Here is a 21,915-nt window from a genome sequence, read left to right as displayed (position 1 = left end):
TAGTGACCATTTTTGAAATTTCCTGTGCCCATTCACTCCAGTGTATCGAGGTTGGAGTGGGAATTGGTGACGCCGCCATTTTGAGCATGGAGTAGTCAATTTTGTGTTTCGGCGTTTTCGCCGATTTTACTGGCATGACGGGTTGTTTCGCACTAAAAGAGGGCTCACTTACCAACAACCGTCAACAGGGACCCCAGTTGTGGCGATCTGATTTGTTTATTAGGCAGATGAGTTCAATAACTCCGAGATATTCGGTTTCAGATACAAATTGAAGTTCTTTGCATCAAGTTCTCTCCGATTGTATAAAAATATAAGATATAAAAGCACGGTTTAATTTAAAACTAGGTGCGGGTGTAAGGAGCCGTTACACCATATGTGTAATCACCGCGGCAATCAGGCCACGCCCCATTTTTTTTTTTTTTTTTTTTTTCTCCCCTTCCCCTTCCTTCTTTCTTCCCCCTTGGCGACCAGCAGTGGGCTGAGAAAAGAAAAAAAAAAAAAAAAAAAAAAAAAGTAGCACTCCAATGAGTTGAGGAGAGCAAGGCTCCTAAATGAGCAGTGCAGGATAAATCTCTCTTGCTCGAGGGGTGGAGGAAGGAGGGACTGTGCCGAAAGTGGCTGTTGGGGGTGGGGCAAACCGCCGATCTCGGGCTCCTCCGGTGCAGTGAAGGGGGATGCCTCGATCTTCCTTCCCCTTCACTGTGCTGGATTTTGATGTTGGGTCTTGTATTTCAGAGCCCTTAAGAGGGCTGCAAAGGCAGAAAGTGGCTGTTGGGGGCGGGGCAAACCGCCGATCTCGGGCTCCTCCGGTGCAGTGAAGGGGGATGCCTCGATCTTCCTTCCCCTTCACTGTGCTGGATTTTGACTCTGAGTTTTGTATTTCAGAGCCCTTAAGAGGGCTGAAAAGGCAGACTTGTGCCGAAAGTGGCTGTTGGGGGCGGGGCAAACCGCCGATCTCAGGCTCCTCCGGTGCAGTGAAGGGGGATGCCTCGATCTTCCTTCCCCTTCACTGTGCTGGATTTTGACGCTGGGTTTTGTATTTCAGAGCCCTTAAGAGGGCTGCAAAGGCAGACTTGTGCCGAAAGTGGCTGTTGGGGGCGGGGCAAACCGCCGATCTCGGGCTCCTCCGGTGCAGTGAAGGGGGATGCCTCGATCTTCCTTCCCCTTCACTGTGCTGGATTTTGACGCTGGGTTTTGTATTTCAGAGCCCTTAAGTTTCTAACCGACACAAGTCGCTCTGGAGTTTCTCTCTATCCTCCTGCGATCTGATTGCCCGGCATAGTTTTGTATCGTCTGCAAACTTGATGATCTCACTGGATGTTCCTTCCTCCAGGTCATTGATATAAATATTAAAAAGGATCGGCCCAAGTACCGAGCCCTGGGGTACACCACTAGTCACTTTCTCCCAGTCGGAGAACTTCCCATTTATGCCCACTCTCTGCTTTCGGTTTTCCAGCCATTTGCCTATCCATCTTTGTATATCTCCCTCTATGCCATGGCTTTGTAGTTTCCTGAGAAGTCTTTCGTGTGGAACTTTGTCGAACGCTTTCTGGAAGTCCAAGTATATTATGTCCACAGGCTTCCCACTATCAATTTGCTCGTTTACGGTCTCAAAAAATTGGAGTAAATTCGTCAAACATGATTTCCCTTTCCTGAATCCATTTTGACTGGGTTTCATCAAGTCGTGTGCGTCCAAGTGCCGGACTATGCTTATCCTTGATCAGTGCTTCAACCATCTTGCCGGGGACCGACGTAAGACTCACAGGCCTATAGTTGCCCGGTTCCCCTCTCGATCCTTTTTTGAAAATTGGCGTGACGTTCGCTATCCTCCAGTCGTCCGGTATCTGTCCAGTTCTGATTGTCAGGTTTGCAAGTTTGTGCAATAACTCTCCGATTTCAACCTTCATTTCCTTTAAGACTCTCGGGTGAATTCCATCCGGTCCAGGGGATTTGTCACTTTTAAGTTTGTCGATCTGATAGTATATCTGGTCTAAGTCCACTTCAACTGTGGTGAGGCTGTTCTCTATTTCTCCTGGAAACACTTTCTCTGCTTCAGGTATTGTTGAGGTGTCTTCCTTCGTAAAGACAGATGCAAAGAAGGAATTTAGTTTGTCTGCGATTTGTTTATCTTCCTTGATGTACCCTTTTCTTCCCTGGTCGTCCAGGGGTCCCACTGCCTCTTTTGCAGGTTTTTTCCCTTTCACGTATCTAAAGAAGGGCTTGAAGTTTTTGGCCTCCTGGGCTATTTTTTCCTCATAATCCTGTTTGGCATCCTTCACCGCCTTGTGACATTTCTTCTGATCATCTTTATGTTTGTTCCAGGCTTCGGTTGTCTTTATGCATTTCCATTTTTTGAAAGAGTCCTTCTTTTCTTTTATGGCTTCCTTCACCTGTATGGTAAGCCATGCCGGTTCTCTTTTGCTCTTTGTTCTCCGATCTGTTAAATCCTAGCTCACGTTTGCGGTCTAACACCAGCTCTGGCAGGATACACGTTTCAAATCTGACATATTGTAATCACAAAACGGAAAATAAAATTAGTTTTTCTACCTTTTGTTGTCTGGTCATTATTCAAATCTTGTCGGTCCCAGGCTCTCGTTGTCTTCTGATAACTTGCTTACCAGGGTCTCCTTCTTTCTCTGTGCTAACCATCCATCTGCCATCTCTGTCCTCCCCTTCTGTTTCCCTTCCCTCCCCCAGAGGTCTGGCATCTTTCTTTTTTTTTTTTTGTCTCCATCCACAGATCCACCTTTTCTTAACTACCCTTTCATCCAGCATCTCTCCCTCCTTTCCCACCACCCCAGGGTCCACCACATCTCCCTTTCTTTTCCCAACTACCCTCCTATCCAGTATCAATATCCCCCCCTCCACACCATCCCTTGTGTCCAACTTCTCTCCCTTTCTGTTCCTTCCCTCTTTAAATCCCATTGTCCATTATCTCTCGCCCTCTCCTCTATTTTTAGACCCATTATTTCTTCCCCCCCCAAAGTCCGGCATATGCATGTCTCTTTGAATCCCCCTTCCCTCCCTCCCTGGTGTATGTCTATACCAGGGCCCCCCTCCCCTGAAGGTCTGTCCCCCCTGAAGGCTTGCACCCCACCCCTGAAGACCTGTCCCCCCTTTGAAGACTTGTCCCCCCCTTGAAGGCCTGTCCCCCCTGAAGGCCTGCCTGTCCCCCTGAAGGCCTATGCCAATATCCCTGGCCTGTCCCCCCTTTGAAGGCCTGTCCCGCCTTGAAGGTCTGTCTCCCCTTGAAGGCTTGTCATCCCCCCTTAAATGCCTGTGCCACCATCCTTGGCCTGTAAGTAATAAGAAAAATTCATTCAGGAGATGGAAAAAGTACAAAACTGAAGGGAACTGGAAAGAGCACAGGAAGTATCAAAAAGAATGTCACCGTGTGGTTCGAAAAGCCAATAGAGAGTATGAAGAGAGGTTAGCCAGGGAGGCTCGAAATTTCAAACCGTTCTTCAGATATGTTAAAGGGAAACAGATGGCTAGAGAGGAGGTGGGACCGCTGGACAATGGAGACAGAAAGGGAGTTGTGAAGGAGGAGAAAGAAATCGCTGAAAAACTTAACATGTTCTTTTCGTCTGTATTTACAAACGAAGACACAACCAACATACCGGAACCTGAGCAATTCTTCAATGGAAATCAAGCAGAAAAATTAACATTCATGGAAGTGAGCCTTGAAGATGTACGCAGGCAGATAGATAAACTACAAATTGACAAATCCCCAGATCCGGACGGAATCCATCCAAGGGTTCTGAAGGAACTAAAGGAGGAGATAGCAGAACTACTGCAGCAAATATGCAACCTATCCCTGAAGACAGGCATGATCCCAGAGGATTGGAAGACGGCCAATGTCACGCCCATCTTTAAAAAGGGTTCAAGAGGTGACCCGGGAAACTACAGACCGGTGAGTCTGACCTCGGTTCCGGGAAAAATGGCGGAAAACATTGATGAACACTTGGAAAGAAATGAACTTCTGATAACCAGCCAACATGGTTTCTGCAGGGGGAGATCGTGCCTAACTAATTTACTACACTTCTTCAAAGGAATTAACAAACAGATGGACAGAGGTGACTCCATAGACATCATATACCTTGATTTCCAAAAAGCCTTTGACAAAGTGCCTCATGAACGACTACTCCGGAAACTGAAGAACCATGGGGTGGACGGAGACATACATAGATGGATCAGAAACTGGTTGGCGGGTAGGAAACAGAGGGTAGGGGTGAAGGGCCACTACTCCGACTTGAGGAGGGTCACAAGTGGTGTTCCGCAGGGCTCGGTGCTCGGGCCGCTGCTATTTAATATATTCATAAATGATTTAGAAACAGGGACGAAGTGTGAGATAATAAAATTTGCAGATGACACCAAACTATTTAGGGGAGCTCGAACTAAAGAGGACTCTGAGGAATTGCAAAGAGACTTGAACAAACTAGGGGAATGAGCGACAAAAGGGCAAATGAAGTTCAACGTTGAGAAATGTAAAGTATTGCATGTGGGAAGCAGAAACCCGAGGTACAACTATACGATGGGAGGGATGTTATTGAATGAGAGTACCCAAGAGAGGGACTTGGGGGTAATGGTGGACAGGTCAATGAAGCCGACGGCACAGTGCGCAGCGGCTGCTAAGAGAGCAAATAGAATGCTAGGTATAATCAAGAAGGGTATTACAACCAGGACGAAAGAAGTTATCCTGCCGCTGTATCGGGCGATGGTGTGCCCACACCTGGAATACTGCGTCCAGTTTTGGTCGCCATACCTTAAGAAGGATATGGCGTTACTCGAAAGAGTTCAGAGAAGAGCAACACATCTGATACAAGGGATGGAAAACCTTTCATATGCTGAGAGATTGGAGAAACTGGGTCTCTTTTCCCTGGAGAAGAGGAGACTTAGAGGGGATATGATAGAGACTTATAAGATCATAAGGGGCATAGAGAGAGTAGAGAGGGACAGATTCTTCAAACTTTCAAAAAATAAAAGAACAAGAGGCCATTCGGAAAAGTTGAAAGGGGACAGATTCAATACAATTGCCAGGAAGTTCTTCTTTACCCAACGTGTGGTGGACACCTGTAATGCGCTTCCAGAGGACGTTATAAGGCAGAGTACAGTACTAGGATTTAAGAAAGGATTGGACAATTTCCTGCTGGAAAAGGGAATAGAAGGGTATAAATAGAGGATTACTGCTCAGGTCCTGGACCTGTTGGGCCGCCGTGTGAGCGGACTGCTGGGCAAGATGGACCTCAGGTCTGACCCAGCAGAGGCATTGCTTATGTTCTTATGCTTTTTACTATTCAGTCCTCAATTTCCCTCTTTCACTGTGTCTACCTATAGCTTGCCACCTCTTTCCCTCACCCCTTCCCGTAACTAACTCTATTCTCTTTCCTCAGTCCTGCATGTGCCCTTTTTTTCTTTCTCCTCCCCACTTCCTTCCAGCATCTGTTCGCCCTTTCCCTCACATTGCCATTCAGCAGCTGTCCTTCCTATCCCCCACACTTCCATTCAGTGTCTGTTTCTCTCTCTCTACCTCTTCCATCTACTGTTTACCCTCTATCTCCCCCCTTCCATTCACTGCCCTCTGTGCTCTTTCTATCCAGTATGCACTCTCTCTCTCTTCCATATGGCATCTTCCCTCTTTCTATGCTCCTTCCATAAACTATCTATCCCATGCCCCTTCTCTCCTTTGTACATGATTGATTTCAACTCTGTCACCTCTCCATTTTTCTCTATCTGTCACCACCCCCTGGCTCTGGCATCTCTCTCTTCTCCTTTCTTTCCCTCCCATCTCACGGTCTGGCATCATCCCTTCCCTGATTCCCGGCATCTCCTTTCCTTTTCTTCCATCTCTCCCTCCCGCTCCATGCTCTGACATCTCCTCCTTCCTTTCCCTTTGATCTGGCATACCTTCCTCCTTCCCTCCATGCCCTAGTGTCTCTTCTTCAATCCAAGCCCTGGCAACTCCTTTCATTCCCTCCAGTTGGGTACAGCAACACTCTCCCCAATTCTCTCCCCCTCTGCTCCCTTTCCTCCTTCTGTCACCCAAGGCCTGGTGTCCTGAACTTCATCGGGCAGCAGCAGCATTCATAATTCACTGCTGTTGCCCCGCTTCAGGTCTTCCAATCTGTCGGGTCCTGTCTTCATGAAAACAGGAAGTAGGCAGGACCCGGCAGAGAGGAAGGCCTGAAGCCGGCAACAGCAGCGAATTGTAAAAGCTGCTGCTGCCCAAAGAAGGTAATGGTGCCAGGCCTTGGAGCACCGAGGCAGACCGCTTCTCCCTCCTTCCAACTGAACTCCCGCTGACCCTCCTATCTTCCCCCCTCCCAAATGAACCTTTCCGACCCTCCCAGTGAGAGCAGCAAACCTCCCTCCAGTAGCGTCGGCTGCTTCGCGGCTTTCTCCTGCCAGTGAAGCGTCACTGATGATGTCATCAGTGACACGGCAGAGGGAGGAGAAAGCCGCGAAGCAGCTGACGCTACTGGAAGGTGGTTTGCTGCTCTCGCTGGGAGGGTGGGAGCGTGATAGGGACTGGGCCGGCTGTGCACCCCCCTAAGGCTGCACCCAGGGCGGACCTCCCCCACCCCCGCCCCCGCTTGGTACGCCACTGGGTGGATGTGGTCCCTTTCCACAAAAGTGAAAGGAGGAAGAAGTAGGAAACTACAGGACGATAAATCTGACTATTGTGGTAAGTAAATTAATGGAAACACTTTTAAAACAGATAATAGTGACATTTCTGGAATCCAGTAGATTACAGGACTAGAAGCAACATGGATTCACTAGAGGTAGGTCTTGTCAGAAAAATCTCTTTCACTGGGTGACCAGAGAATTGGATAGAGGGAATACACTTTTTTGTGGTGTTTTTAGATTTTAGCAGAGCCTTTGACAGTGTTCCACACAGACTTCTAATAAATAAACTGAGTGTCCTTGGGATGGGTCCCAAAGTGACGGGCTGTGTCAAGGACCTTTTGAGTGGAAGGTGACAGAATAGGGTCCTGTATCCCTAGTGGACTAGGTCCTTTAAGGCTCTTATGTGGATGATTTATTTTTATGTGAATGTAATTATTTTATGTGGATGATTTCAGTGTATCTTTGGAACTTTGACACTTTCAAATAAAGTCCATTTAGGAACATCGTCACTCCACAGAGTTTTTTTTGTTTTCTCTGGATTTTCTTCTTTGTGGATATTTTGGGGTCAATTCCTTTTGCTTTTTGACAGAATAGGGTTGCCAGATTTTCCTTTCGGAAAATCCAGACCTCTAGCCCTGCCCTCAGGCACACCTAGTTACGCCTTATCCTGCCCCTAAGCCCACCCTAGCCCCACCCCCCGCTGCCTGCTCTTGTCGGGCAGGGAGGAAGTATATACATATGCGGACATCACAAGATATCATCATGTGATGGCCGCTCATGCGTGGACTTCGTCCCTGCCCGACACAGTTTTTCAAAACCCGGACAAAGTGCCGGGTTTTGAAAAGCCATCCAGTTCCCCGGACATGTACTTAAATGGAGGACATGCCCGGGGAAATCCGGACATCTGGTAACCCTATGACAGAGGGTAGTGATCAATGGAGATCGCTCTGAGGAAAGGGATGTTAGTGGTGTGCCTCAAGATTTGGTTCTTGGCCCTATTCTTTTTAACTTTTTTGTAAGCAATATTGCTCAAGGGCTGCCAGATAAGATTTGCCTTTTTGCGGATGATTCCAAAATCTGCAATAGAGTAGACATCCCTGATGGTGTGAATAGCAATAGGAAGGACCTAAGGGATCCAAGATGGCCACTGCTAAGACGTGCTGAGAAGGACGCACCTTAACCACTCCACTCCTCACCCTTCTTTTTCTTCTTTGGAGGCTTTTCTGGCCCGATATTTCCTCTCCATGCTGAAGAGAAGAGGCAGGAGTGCTGTTGGTGTCTCTCAGCAATATTGAGGAGCTGCTGCGACGGATGCAGGGAGTTACAATGCTGATGTCTGATGTCAGCCCGCTGAGGGCGCCAGGGCTAAGTGAGACCAGGGTTGCTTCTCTTGAGCTGGACACCACCCTTAGTCCAGACATCTGAGCACCCACCTCCGCAGCCCCAGATTACCAGTTCTCTGAGGGGCGTGGAAATCGCAGAGCTGGGGGAGGTCCTTTCTCCTGAGGCAATTAACATCACTACGGAGAGCATGGAGGCAGAACACCCTGTACAGGGAGTTGCTGCAGGAGAATCAGGGGCTGGTTCAGCAACCGGAGGTGGAACAAACCAGACAGAGCAAGGCCAGGAGAATTTCTCAGAGGGTGAGCATTTCTACACCCAACAAAAATTTTCTATTTGGGAGAAGCTCGCTCAGGTGACTCTTGAGACTCTTTGGGACTTAGTGGCTAACTTTGTTAAAACTATTAGCCCCAATTTCCAATATATAGAGACTAAATTGATTCAACACACTAAAGAGCTCAAGGACTTAAAAGAAGATCTGATTGTTTCAAAATCCTCTATTCAAAAGCTTGACCAAGATTTATTACATTCTAAACCACTTCAAGAGGCCCAAGTCAAGGATAATGTGAATCTTAGAAGAAAATTAAAAATGCTTAAGAATAGTTCACGAAATAATAACCTGAGACTTATTAATTTTCCTAGACTAACAAAGGGACTAACTCCTAGGGAGATGCTTAGGAGATACTTGGTAGAAGTTCTACAAGTCCCAGAAGATGCATTACCCCCATTTTCTCAAGTGTACTATTTACCTAATAAAAATGGGCCTCACCCATAGTCAAAACCTGATCAAGCATTACTGAATGTATCGGAAATTTTGGAAACATCTGATAAGGACATTGTAACACCTTCTACATTGATATTAACTGTAGCTCTTTCGATTGATAAAGTATGGTTATTGAGGCTTTTCTTTAAAAATAAACAAAAAGAGTTTCTTGGATGTAAAATTCAAATGTATCCTGATCTCTCAAGAGAAACAAAAAAACGTCGTCGAGAATTTCTTCTTTTGAGACCAGGGGTCATTTTATTGGGGGCTACATTCTGTTTGAGACACCCCTTTAAGTGTATTATTTGCCACCGCTCAGTTAAATATGTTTTCTTTGAACCTCAACAGTTAACTGCTTTCTTGGCCTTGTCCCGAATAGATGGGAAAAATCAATCACTCAATAGTTTGAATATGTTACTCCTACCTCAGCACTATGTATAGTTTATTCTTAAATAGATTTATATTTTCTTTTTTCTCGCTTATGTGATATATTGGATCCAATTTTGAGGACTTGAGTTGTGTTAGTTAAACTAATATTCTTTTGTTTTGTTGTATACTTTGAGAAGCAAAGTCCTGTCTAACCAACTTTCTGTACAAGTGCATACTTGGTATGTAATTTTGAAAATTTATAAAGAAATAAAGAAAAAAAAAAGAGGAAGGACCTAGTGAAGCTTAAAGAATGGTCTGAAATTTGGCAGGTAAGATTAAATGCTAAGAAATGCAAGGTCATGCATTTGGGCTGCAAAAATCCAAGGAAATGGTACAGTTTAGGAGGGTGAAGAACCTTTGTGCATGAAAGAGGAGTGGGACTTGGGTGTGATAGTATTGTAAATGCTCCTGGGGCTTTGGCGGTTTGCCATGCTCTTTGGGGCTGCTCTGATGCTCTGGAGGAAGTAAGCATCCCTCCAGCCAGCCATCTGAAAATAAGGTAAAGGGGGGGGGCGTTGGAGGCACGGGGAGGGTGTTGCAAGGTGACGGGAGAGCTTGGGCAACTCTCCCGCTGCCGAGGGGAGTTGGAGGGTGTCAGTTTGGCAGGAGAGATTGGGTATCTCTCCTGCTGAAGAGGATGTCGGTTGGATGGGAGAGATTGGGCATCTCTCCAACTGCCAAAGGGAGTTGGGGGGGATGTTGGTTGGCAGCGGGAGACAATGAGCATCTCTCCTGCTGTTGTTTTTTTGTTTTCTTCGTTTATTTTGCACTTGCGCCCATCACTGTAACCAGCGATGGGCATATGCAAATTTAGCAGGTCTTCGTTACTCTCTGCCAACCTCATTTGCATGAGTGTTTTATGGATTATGACATGCTTTTTTACAGTCGCTACTATAACGGTTGCAATAGCAGCCCGTCGGTTTTTTACATGTTTTTTTTTTTAAACCTAGCCCTTAGAGTTTAATTGATTACTTGGCAGTGCTGTATGATTAGGAGTGCCTGCCAGTGTTAAAGGATTGATTTTAGAATCAAATCCTATCATGATTTTGATATGTAATAGAGAAAATCTGAAAAGTGCATAGGAGGGCATATTTACATTTAAAGAACTATTTTCAAAGGAGTGTTTTATTCTGTTTGCTGCTGCTGAATGTGAAAGAATTACTAAGGCGCGCTAGTACATCTTAGCACATGCTAAATGCTAATTCATGCTTACGCGTCCATTATATCCTATGGATATGTTGCCACACGTTAGCATTTAGCATGCACTAAGATGAACTAGCGCGCCTTAGTAAACGGATCCCTTAATGTGAGAACCAGTGAGAGCCTGCAAAGAATTCTCTGTTCAGCCCAGACCAGCCAGAAGACATAGCTAGATCGGGAGAACACATGAGGTTCAGTTTAAGAGTACATAGTAGGGGGAATTTATTCTCTTTTATTTTCTATAGCTAGAAGCTATACACAGTAAAAGTTGCTTGTATGCATATAAGGAACTCTAGCTTAAGCACAACCACATAGAGAGAATTTATCTAAGTTAAGCTAGCAACAGGTGTTTCAGAGAAGAAAAGCATCTTGAAACCCAGAAGAAGAATAGCAGCACAAGGGCCCCAATGAAACAGAGGAAGACTACTATAAGAGAAAAATCAAACCTTATAGGTGCACAGTACTACAATCTACTACCTAAAAGAGTGAGAGATTAGAGAAATGGGGCCTCTTCTCCCTTGAAAAAGGAGACTGAGAGGGGACATGATCGAAACATTCAAGATACTGAAGGGAATATTTATAAATAAAATTTATACAGATGGCTTAACCCCAACCGGACCCCCCTCAACGCAACTCCCCTCTCCTCCCCCCTTCACCAGTTCCCTTCTCTTTAGCATCAAGCATGTCAACTGCTTACCTAACGGTATATATACTAGATCTGCACTATTTCTTATTTGTACAGCATCTTGTAGCTCTTGAAATATACAGCTCCATTATTCTTGTAACTTCTGGAAATGACCAGAATTCTCTCTGTAATTATCCTGGAAATGTCCAGTTGTCTCTTTTGTAATCCGCCCAGAACTGCAAGGTTGAGGCGGAAAAGAAATCAGTAATGTAATGGAATGGAGTGGAATAGACTTAGTAGATAAAGACAGATTGTTCATCCTCTCCAAGATAAGAAAAATGAAAGGGCACTTTCTAAAGTTAAAAGGGGATAGATTCCGTACTAACATAAGGAAGTTCTTCACCCAGAGAGTGCTGGAAAACTGGAATGCTTATCTGGAGGCTGTTATAGGGGAAAACACCCTCCAGGGATTCAAGACAAAGTTAGGCAAGTTCCTGCTGAACTAGAATGTACGCAGATAAGGCTAGACTCAGGGTACTGGCCCTTGACCTAAGGGCCGCCGCGTGAGCAGACTGCTGGGCATGATGGACCACTGGACTGATCCAGCAGTGGCAATTCTTATGTTCTTTGCATTGCATTTGAGACAAAATAATTGAAGCCTACAGTTAATTGCAAAGAACATTAAGATTTATACTTACCTGAAAAGCAACACCAGATCTTACCTGAAAGATATTAGAGATTGGAAAAGAATCAAAATTTATTATACTATAAAGAACTAATTTAAGTGACTCATACAGAAATTCATTGCTGAATCTACTTATCTGATATTTTGGTTGGGTCTCTACTGTAACCAAAGGGAGTACTGAATTTTTGTTGCTTGCTCCTGCAGAGTTTAAAGAAAAGAAACAACATTCTAGCTTAAGTGAAATTCATTTGAATTTGAATATTTATGAGAAAATATTATTCTTTGTGAGCTGTTTACAAGATTTAAGGTTCCTTTTACTAAGGTGCGCTAGTGCGTCTTAGCGCATGCTAAATGCTAACATGTGCTAACACATCCACTATATCATATGGACGCTTTAGCATGCATTAGCATTTAACGCGCTAAGACGCACTAGGACTCCTTAATGTGCAATTTAGATAATAATTTATTGAATTTTTAAAACTGTTTTTAATCTGTGAGCTCACATTTTAAATTATTTCTTTTAATCGTTTTAAAATATAATTTTAAATAAAAAATTATAATCTCATTAATCTAAATCTTTGCTGATCTTATTTAATAGAATCAAAACATTACAACTTTGAAACATCAAATTCAGAAGTATTAGTTGGTTGATAGCAGTCGCTTCTCTATATGAGCTACTGTTTAAATCAGCTTAATCCTTTTCTTTAGTGTGGTCCTATTTACTGGATTAGTTATAGAGGAAACCTTTGAAAAACACATTGACCCTTAGGAGGGGCCTTAGAGATCTGGCAAATTGGAGTCTTAGGCCACTCCCAGTGCATCCCAGAATGCACTGGGAAGGAGTCCTAAGACTCCGGTTGGCCCAGGTGTTTAAAACCCCTCTGATAGAAGGGGCTTTAGGCATCTGGGCCAATCAGGACCTTAGGCTCCTCCCCAGTGCTATTTAACTTATTTATAAATGATCTGGAAATTGGAATGAGTAAGGTGATTAAATTTACAGATGGCACTAAACTGTTCAAAGTTGTTAAAATGCATGCGGATTGTGAAAAATTGCAGGCAGTCCTTAGAAAATTGGAAGACTGGGCATCCAAGTGGCAGATGAAATTTAATGTGGACAAATGCATTGAGAAGAATAACCCAAATCACAGTTACCGGATGCTAGGGTCCATCTTGGGGGTTAGCAAACAGGATGCTAGGAATTAAAAAAGGGATGATTAACAAGAGTAAGAATGTTATAATGCCCATGTATCGCTCCATGGTGCAACCTCATCTGGAGTGTTGTATTCAGTTCTAATCTCCTTATCTCAAGAAAGATATAATGGCACTAGAAAAGGTTCAAAGAAGAGTGACCAAGATGATAAAGGGGATGGAACACCTCTCATATGAGGAAAGACTAAAAAGGTTAGGCTCTTCAGCTTGGAAAAGAGATGGATGAGGGGAGATATGATTGAAGTCTACAAAATCCTGAGTGGAGTAGAACATGTACAAGTGGATCAATTTTTCACTCTGTCAAAAATCACAAAGACTAGGGGACACTCGATGAAGTTACAGGGAAATACTTTTAAGTTTCAAGTTTAAGTTTATTTAAAAATTTGATTAATCGCCTAATCATATTTTCAAGGTGATGTACAATACTAAAATTATTTTACAACGTATAAGGGGAAAATACAGATGCTACAAACATGACTTACTGGACTGATGAAACTACTAGGAAAGGCAGGGATAGAAATATATTAATTGATAGTAAATAAGACAATTAAGGGAGGCAACACAAGGAAGGGTTTAAAAAAATCAGAAATCTAAAGATGGGCTAAAAAACAGGTATCTAAAATAAAGGGCTTCCTTTTACTAAGCTGTGTTAGTGGTTTTAGCACGCGTTAGACGCTAATGCCTCCATTGAGCTGGCGTTAGTTTTTCCACGTAACGTGGGGGTTAGCCCACACTAATCTGCAGTGCGCGCTAAAAACACTACCGCAGCTTAGTAAAAGGAGCCCAAAGTGTGCAGTCTTGGCTAAGGGAACTAACAGTCAAAAACATCTTTAAAAAGAAAGCATTTTAACTTGCCCTTGAATCTATCTATGTCTCTCTTCCCTTATATAAATAGGTAAGGTGTTCTACAGTTGAGGGGCCGTAACTGAAAAAATAGGCGTCTAATATCCTTTCAGGCAAAACCCTCAATTAGAGCATTACAATAACCAATTTTGGAGATGATCAATGAGTGAATCAATATGTTGAACAATTTTGGTTCTAGCCATTTAGAAATTGAATGAATCTGCTGTAATCTAAAGAATGTTGATATTACTACACTACTGATATGTTCATGATATGACAGTCTCTGATCGAATATGACCCCCAGAATTTTGATAGTGGTGACTGCCTTTGAGAGAGATGGAGGGGGTCGCATTTAAGTCTTTCTTTCCATGAGAACATCATTACCTTTGATTTGGTGACGTTAAGAGCTAGCTTATTGATGTCAAGCCATTGATGGATTTGTTTGAGTTTCTTGGCGATAGAATGAACTTCCAGAGGGTTCTCAGAGTCTACAGGATATAAGAGCTGGATGTCGTCTGCATAGGCGAACACATTAAACCCAATGGATTGGCAGAGTGTCATCAACGGGGCAAGAAAGATGTTGAAAAGGAGCGGTGAAAGGATAGACCCTTGGAGGATTCCATAGTTTGCAGTAATTGTTCCTGAAGTGGTACTATTGAAAGCAACCCTGGCAGAACGGTTAATGAAATAAGAATGAAACCATGCAAGAACCTGGTCAGTAATATCAATAGCTTCAAGCATATAAAGCAGAAGGTCCACAGTATCGAAGGCAGAAGAGAGATCAAGTGAGAATAGAATTACAGATTTGTGGTGATCCAGATGGTAATGAATGACAGTTGACATGCCTATTAGGGAGTGTTCTGTGGAGTGGTATTGCCTGATGCCTGTCTGGTTTGGATGTAGAATATTTGTTTTTTCTATGAATTCTGAAACCTGATTGAATATGACCTTCTCTGTTAATTTTCCTAAAAATAGAATATTGGCAATGGGTCTATAGTCTGATTTTTCAGCTGGGTTGATTTTATGATCCTTAATGATTGGTCGTATGATTGCTTCTTTCCACGCATTGGGCAAGATGCTATGCTTGAGACTTTTGTTTACTAATGAATGAACGGGCCGAAAACTGAGAAAAAACGTTTAAGAATGGAAGGTGGAATTGATTCTATTTGAGAGCCTTTAATGTTGATATTTTGAATAAGACGTTCAATCTTTTTCAGACTGGGGAGGTTGAATCGAGTGCATTTATGACGATAGTGGTGTTAAATCCTTGTGAAGCATATCTAGCGCTGGTGATTTAATTGAGGAGAGGTTTTTCCTGATATTTTTTACTTTCTCAGTGAAATAGGATGCAACTTCCTGAGCTGTTGGAAGGTTAGAATTTGGAGTATTTTGCTTTTGAATTGGGGGATTTATGGATTTAAGTAGAGAGTTGAGGAATTTTTTGCTTTTTCTATTTGGGCAGAGTAATATTTTATTTTTGCGAGATTTATTTTTGATTTATAGAAGGCTGACTGTTCCTTGAATTTATCCAGATTGGAAAGTGTTTTATCTCTTCTCCATCTGCACTCTAAAGCTCTGAGTTGTTTTTTGATGATGGCAAGATCAGCTGTAAACCAGGGGTTAGAAATTTTCTGTGGTGGAACTATTTTGGTCTGAGTTGGAGTTAACTTATCCATAAGGGCATTTGTTGTTACCTTCCATTGATTGAGGTGGAGGAGTTTGAGACTGAGAACGCAAAAGTGAATGTTGATGTAATAGATTCTGTAGTAAGTTTGCTAAGGTCACGGTATTTAATAGTTTTGGGGACTGTGCTGAGACTGATGTGCATGGCAATATGATTCACTGAAATGAGATAATAATAATAATAATAATAATTTTATTTCTTATATACTGCCCAACCAGAAGATCCGGGTGGTTCACAGCAAGAGAACTGAGGCATATCAGTGAAGATACAAGATATAGTAGGAATTGGTAGGATTCAATGCTATACAATACAATAAAATACATGATACAATGTAGAGTGAAGGAAAGCGAAGTCATCGCATGAATTTACCACACAGATAGATTTTCAGTAATTTTCTAAACTCATAGTAAGATTGGGAGTGGGCAGTCAGAGAACACATCCAAGAGTTCATTCTCCCCGCTTGAAAGGCTAGAGTTTTGTCTAAAAAACTTTTATAACGGCAGGCTTTCGGAGTAGGGTACATGAGCATGCCCGAGTTTCTTGTGTTCTTGCTTGATGTGAAAGGATTTAATTGGGAAGATAAGTATGATAGTAGAAATCCAAAGACAGCTTTATAACAGAAACAGCTGAATTTAAAAATGACTCTAACTTCAAAAGGGAGCCAATGGAGTAGCATGTAAAAAGGGGTTATATGGTCAAACTTTTTCAGTCCAAAGATCAAACGTACAGCAGCATTTTGAACTAGGTGAAATCTTTGTAGTGTTTTCTTGGTTGACCCTAGATATGTGATTTTGCAATAATCTAAGGTGGATAGGATGGTGGATTGAACTAGTATGCTAAAGGACACCATGTCAAAATATTTTTTTACAGTTCTTAGTTTCCATAAAATAGTGAAATATTTTTTAGTGAGTTGGTCTGTGTGTTTCTCGAACGTTAGATGTTAGTCTATATTTACTCCCAGGATTTTGATATAACTTGCTATTTCAAATTTTTGGCCATTAAGTTGGATGGAAGTTTCTCTGAGTTTATCATTAGGACTAGCTAAGAAGATCTTAGTTTTCTCAAGGTTGAGTTTAAGTTTTGACTGCAACATCCATTGTTCTATTTTTTCCAGGATATTTGAGATTAGGTTTTTTAGTTCTGTTGAGAATGATTGGAGTGGTATTAGTATAGTGATATCATCAGCGTATATGTACAATGTCACATTTAGACTTTGTACTAAATTAGCCAAATGGACTAAGTATATGTTGAACAGTCTTGGTGAGAGTGGAGAGTCTTGCAGGACACCGCAGGAGTTTATCCATAGAGAAGAGTATATACCTGCACTATATGTTTGATAAGATCTGTTTCTCAGGAAACCCTGGAACCATTTGTGTACATTACCTGTAATTCCAATTGAATTCAAGCAGCCCATCATTAGATCATGATCTACCAGATCAAAGGCACTGCTCAGGTCCAGTTGAAGGATCAGGGCACTGGTACCTAAGCTAAATAGGTTGTTAAGTTGATTAATTAGTGAAGCTAGTACAGTTTCTGTAACCTGAACGGAATCCGGACTGGGAATTGTGCAGGATATTAAATTTGCTAATCCTTCAAGTATTTTAGTGAATAACGGAATACTGGCTACTGGTCTGTAATTATTAGCGCATGTAATGGAGCCCTCTGGGGTTTTTTTAATGATAGGTGTGACTATGATTTGTCCTAGTTCCTGCCCAAATCGTCCTTCATACAATTGGAAAGTGACCCATTTGAAGAGGTTTGCTCTGAAAGAAAAGGGTGAATTGTTCAGCACGTTGCTTGGGCAGATATCTAACCGACAGTACTTTTATGTATATTTAGAAAACAATTTGTAGAAAAAGTTCTAGTCGGGTGGTGAATTGGTTCCAGATCATGTCTGCTCTAATATCATCTATTGGTCTAATTAAATTCGGTATATCTTTAGTTTGGCCTCCAAAATTGGCTCGTACCATGGAGCTGGGAAACTAGAGCCAATGGAATACTTTGAAATTGCAGTTAGGAATAAGAACCAATCTACTGTATGTCCTGCCTGATGAGTTGGATCAGTCAAAAGTGGCATCAGGTCGAGATTGTTGATATGAGTAAGAATTTCAGATGTGTAGGCATTAGTATTAGTATTTTGGGTGCCAAATTAATTTTGAATTGGAGGAATTCAATAGTAGAATTAACTGCAGAGTATTCCATTCCAATAGCCAAGGAATCCCGAAAGATGACTGCAAGTCCTCCTCCACGTTTGTTAAACCAATGGTTGTAGAGAAAGGAAAAGCCTGGTGGGCAGGCATAGGAAAGATAGGCTTCTTCCCCATCAGAAAGCCATGTTTTCATTAGGCGTAGGAGGTCAAAATAATTCTGAACAATGGTATCCTTTTAAAACCAATAGGAGGAAAAAATTTTCACTCGGAGAATAGTTAAGCTCTGGAACTCACTGCCAGAGGTTGTGGTAAGAGTGGATAGCATAGCTGGTTTTAAGAAAAGTTCATAGTCTGTTATTGAGAGAGACATGGGGGAAGCCACTGCTTGCCCTGGATTGGTAGCATGGAATGTTGCTACTCCTTGGGTTTTGGCCAGGTACTAGTGACCTGGATTGGCCACCGTGAGAACAGGCTACTGGGCTTGATGGACCACTAGTCTGAACCATTGGTCTGACCCAGTAAGGCTATTCTTATGTTCTTATTAATTAAATAAACACCTGTATATTTTCCAATACATTTTTATGCTCTGGATATTAAAGGTTACAGACTTGTGATGTGCTAAATGTTTTTCCTGTTGCCATAGTATGGCAAGGCTCTGTAAGTAATGATTCATACATTCCTATTGTCAACACAATAATATTTCAGCATATGCGTTTTGTATGTACTGTAGTTTATGGAATATGCTTATGTTCTCAACTTGCTTTTTGTTTCATTTATCTGATAAAGGGGCCTTATAAGCTAACACACACATTTTATACCTATGGGCTCTTAGCATACAGTATAGTACGGTTATTTATTTAGCCCGGGCTAAACTTTAGTAAAAGAATCTCAAGATATCTGTCATGGCTTGAACACATATGATTATTATTTTAATACAACTTGAGATATTGTTGTGAATAAAAAAAGTGTAAGCTCTCAAGCTCTGCCAGTGGCGGATCTGTGAAGTGTGCTGTGCCGGGAGGTGTATTAAGACCTGCACTAAAATATGACTGTTTATTATCAGGCCGCTTCAGAGACTTTTCTATCTCTTAAATTTGTTTTGTTTTACTTTATTTTTAATTTTTTATCTTCTTTCATTCTTTCTATTTTCTATTTCTTTGATTTTTGATCTTAGAAATGTATTATATGTTGTTAATACATATTTCTATTTTAATCAGGTACTTTAGCTAGATTGTGAGTCTTCGAGACAGATAGGGTAGTTTTTCCTCAAGTACACTTCTCCCTCCGTATTCGCTGTGATAGGGGATTAATAGAACTGCAAATACAGAAAAACCCTGAATAACTTTTTCATATGTTATTTGCTGTTTTCTTTTAAAAACCATCGTGAATATGGTGAAACCACGAATAACATGGTGGGAGACCTGGCCTGTTCCTGAATGAGAGGTAACATACGGTGACGAAAGTGCTGGGAATCAGTGATTTTCTCTGTAAACGCATGGAATCAGCGATTTCTTTATGCAAGCTGGTGTAATTTGTGGGGGAGGAGCCAGAAAGCTAAAAACCATGAATAATCGAAAACCGCGAATACGGAGGGAGACGTGTACTTAATTTCATTTTAGTTTGATACTTTGTAAACTGCTTAGGTCAGTAAAATGCAGGAGCGGTATATTAAATCTTAAATTAAAAAAATCATAAACAATACAGAATTTAATTAGTGAGGGAGAATTGAGCTGAGCTAGCCAACAGGAAACCAGGACAATTTCAGTGTTTTCATAAAATATGTAGGGATGTGTGACATCAGGGTCCAGCATTCTTGCTTCTGCTGTTGTCTGTTGAGGAGTGGGAGGTCAAAGTTATTAGGTCCCTTCTGTAGGGTTACCAGCTTTCCTCTTTTAAAAATGAGGACACATAGCCCTGCTGCGTTCTAACCCCAGTCCCACCCCATTCCACCCCCACACGAGAACCTCGTCTCCTTCCCCAAGTTCTGGGCTGCATCTGGAGAGCCTCCGCGCATGCACAGATGTCGATGTGATGACATCATATGCATGCACTCATGCCTGTGATGATAACACATCGACGTACGCAAATACACGGAGACCCTCAAGATGCTGCCCCAAGCTTGGGGTCTTTCAAAATCTGGAAAATGCTGGGTTTTGGAAATACCTCTTGGCACCCAGACAGACCTATAAAGAGGACATGTCCTGGTTTTCCCATATATCTGGTAACCCTGCCCTTCGGTCACTGAGCACCCCCTAGTGCAGTCTTCTTTCTAGGGCTATTGTGCTGTTTTTTCTTTGTGTGTGTATGGGTGGGGGTGGTAGGGGTTGGATCTTCTGTTGACAATACATATAGTATGTGTTAATCTGTTCTTGATTTTATATGATAAGGAAACAAAACAAGTGAAATAGCAAAACCTCTACATCTTTCCTTTACAGGTAAACCCAGCCAAGGAGCAATACTGGAAACATGTCAGTTCTGATGGCTTCAGATTAGCAGTGATTTGGAAGTATGGTGGGATCTACATGGACACAGATATCGTATCCCTGAAGCCTGTTCAAGAGATCAATTTCCTGGCAGTTCAGGATTATCAGATTGTCAACTCAGCAATATTAGGTTTTCAAAAACACCATCAGTTTCTCTGGGACTGTATGGAGGACTTTGTGAAGAACTACAGAGGAGGGATATGGGGACATCAAGGCCCTGGACTAGTTACTAGAATGATAGAAAGGCATTGTGGAATGACAGTTTTTAAAGGTACAGAAGACATCATATGTAGAGATTTTTCCATTCTGAATACACAACGATTCTATCCAGTTCCCTATCAAACATGGGAACGGTATTTTCAGGTCTGGAACCCCAAGGACTCTTTTAATAACTCGTATGCTTTGCACTTGTGGAATTTCATGAACAAGAACAACAAGAGGGTGATTATTGGAAGCAATTCAGTGGTTGAGAACCTCTTTATGAAACGCTGTCCACGTACTTATGAATTAATTATAAAACATGCATCAAGGAAATAAATAAGGGAGGACAATGTTATACAGGTATTAGCTTCTTAATATTTTCCACAAACATAGAGATAGTCAATGAGGACTGCATAAAAGTATTTAGACCTTCATCTTTCTATCTTGTTTACTACTTTTAATCTTACATGTTTTCCTGGATTTAAGTTTGATGCAAATCTTAAAATGAAAACAAAAGTGATAAAAATATTAATATTATGTAAAGCAAAAGTACTACTTACCTGTAACAGGTGTTCTTCAAGGATAGCAGGCCAATAAACTCACATGTGGGTGATGTATCTACTTAGCTCCGGGTGCGGACACTTAGAAGTATATATAAAGCTTTAAATTTTGAAGATAGCATCTCAACATGCACAGGTGCCTTCCTGCTGGCCTTGCGAGTGTGGGACCAACAGTGCAATATATAGCTAAAGAATTCAACTCCTAGGGGTGGTGGGAGGATATGTGAAATTATTGGCCTGCTGTCCTCGAAAACACCTGCTATAGGTAAGTACCTTTGCTTTCTCCGAGGACAAGTAGACCATATGATAATTCCTAGCTACCAGGCTCACTGAAAACATAAAGCAGTTGGTCAAGAGGAACTTGCAATGACAAATTCAAAGAACAATTAACCTGAAAATATATATATACTTTGGGCTCCTTTTACTAAGCTCCGATAGCGGTTTTAGCGCGTGCTAGACGCTAACGCCACCATTAAGCTGGCGTTAGTTCTCGGCACGTAGCATGGGGGTTAGCACGTGCTAATCGGCAGCACGTGCTAAAAACATTAGCGCACCTTAGTAAAAGGAGCCCTATGTGAAGTGCAGCCAGGAACAGAATAAAATGGACCTAGGGAGTGGATTTTCCAGTTGGATTCTCGACCCCAAACAAACCTTGCAGGATTGCTTAAACAAACTGGCTGTCACGTCAGGTGTTTTGTTCCAAATAGTACTGAGAAGCCCACTTTGCAGCTTGGCATAGCTCTTTACTGGAAAAAGAGGAGTAGAATTATATGTTAAATATCATATTAAAGCCACACAATTGTAGGATCTGCAGGGCAAGGAGGAGACACTGTGGATCAATTTGGAAAGAGGGAATGGTAAATATATTTACATTGGTGTGATATACAGACCTCCTTCACAGACAGAAGAAGTGGACAGAGATTTAATAGTAGACATTCAGAATATATATATAAAAAGGGGAAGTTTTACTAATAGATGATTTCAACATGCTGGATGTTGATTTGGGATATCCCTATTGCGGTGTCTTCTTTTTTTTATTATTTTTTTATAAATCTTTATTCATTTTAAAGCCAAAAATAAGTGTAACATATTATACAGTCATTTTATACTTTAAC

The 21,915-nt window shown here is 42.0% G+C and overlaps 1 protein-coding gene across 11 annotated transcripts in view; it reads left to right on the top strand.

The window, feature by feature from the left end:
• LOC117346511 (alpha-1,4-N-acetylglucosaminyltransferase-like) overlaps positions 1 to 21,703 on the top strand; it is a 274,220-nt gene extending 252,517 nt beyond the window's left edge. For all 11 annotated transcript variants that reach the window (XM_033916226.1, XM_033916243.1, XM_033916280.1 and 8 more), the window contains exon 4: positions 19,992 to 21,703. In XM_033916226.1, the coding sequence (XP_033772117.1) occupies positions 19,992 to 20,576 (585 nt within the window). In that variant the 3' untranslated portion in view covers positions 20,577 to 21,703. The remainder of the gene's footprint in view (positions 1 to 19,991) is intronic.
• The last annotated feature ends 212 nt before the right edge of the window (positions 21,704 to 21,915 follow it).

The sequence above is a fragment of the Geotrypetes seraphini genome, chromosome 1 (genome assembly GCF_902459505.1).
Source record: "Geotrypetes seraphini chromosome 1, aGeoSer1.1, whole genome shotgun sequence".
NCBI classification, from domain to species: Eukaryota; Metazoa; Chordata; class Amphibia; order Gymnophiona; family Dermophiidae; genus Geotrypetes; species Geotrypetes seraphini.
Note: the sequence above shows the minus strand (reverse complement) of the source record. Positions and strands in the feature narration are given on the sequence as shown.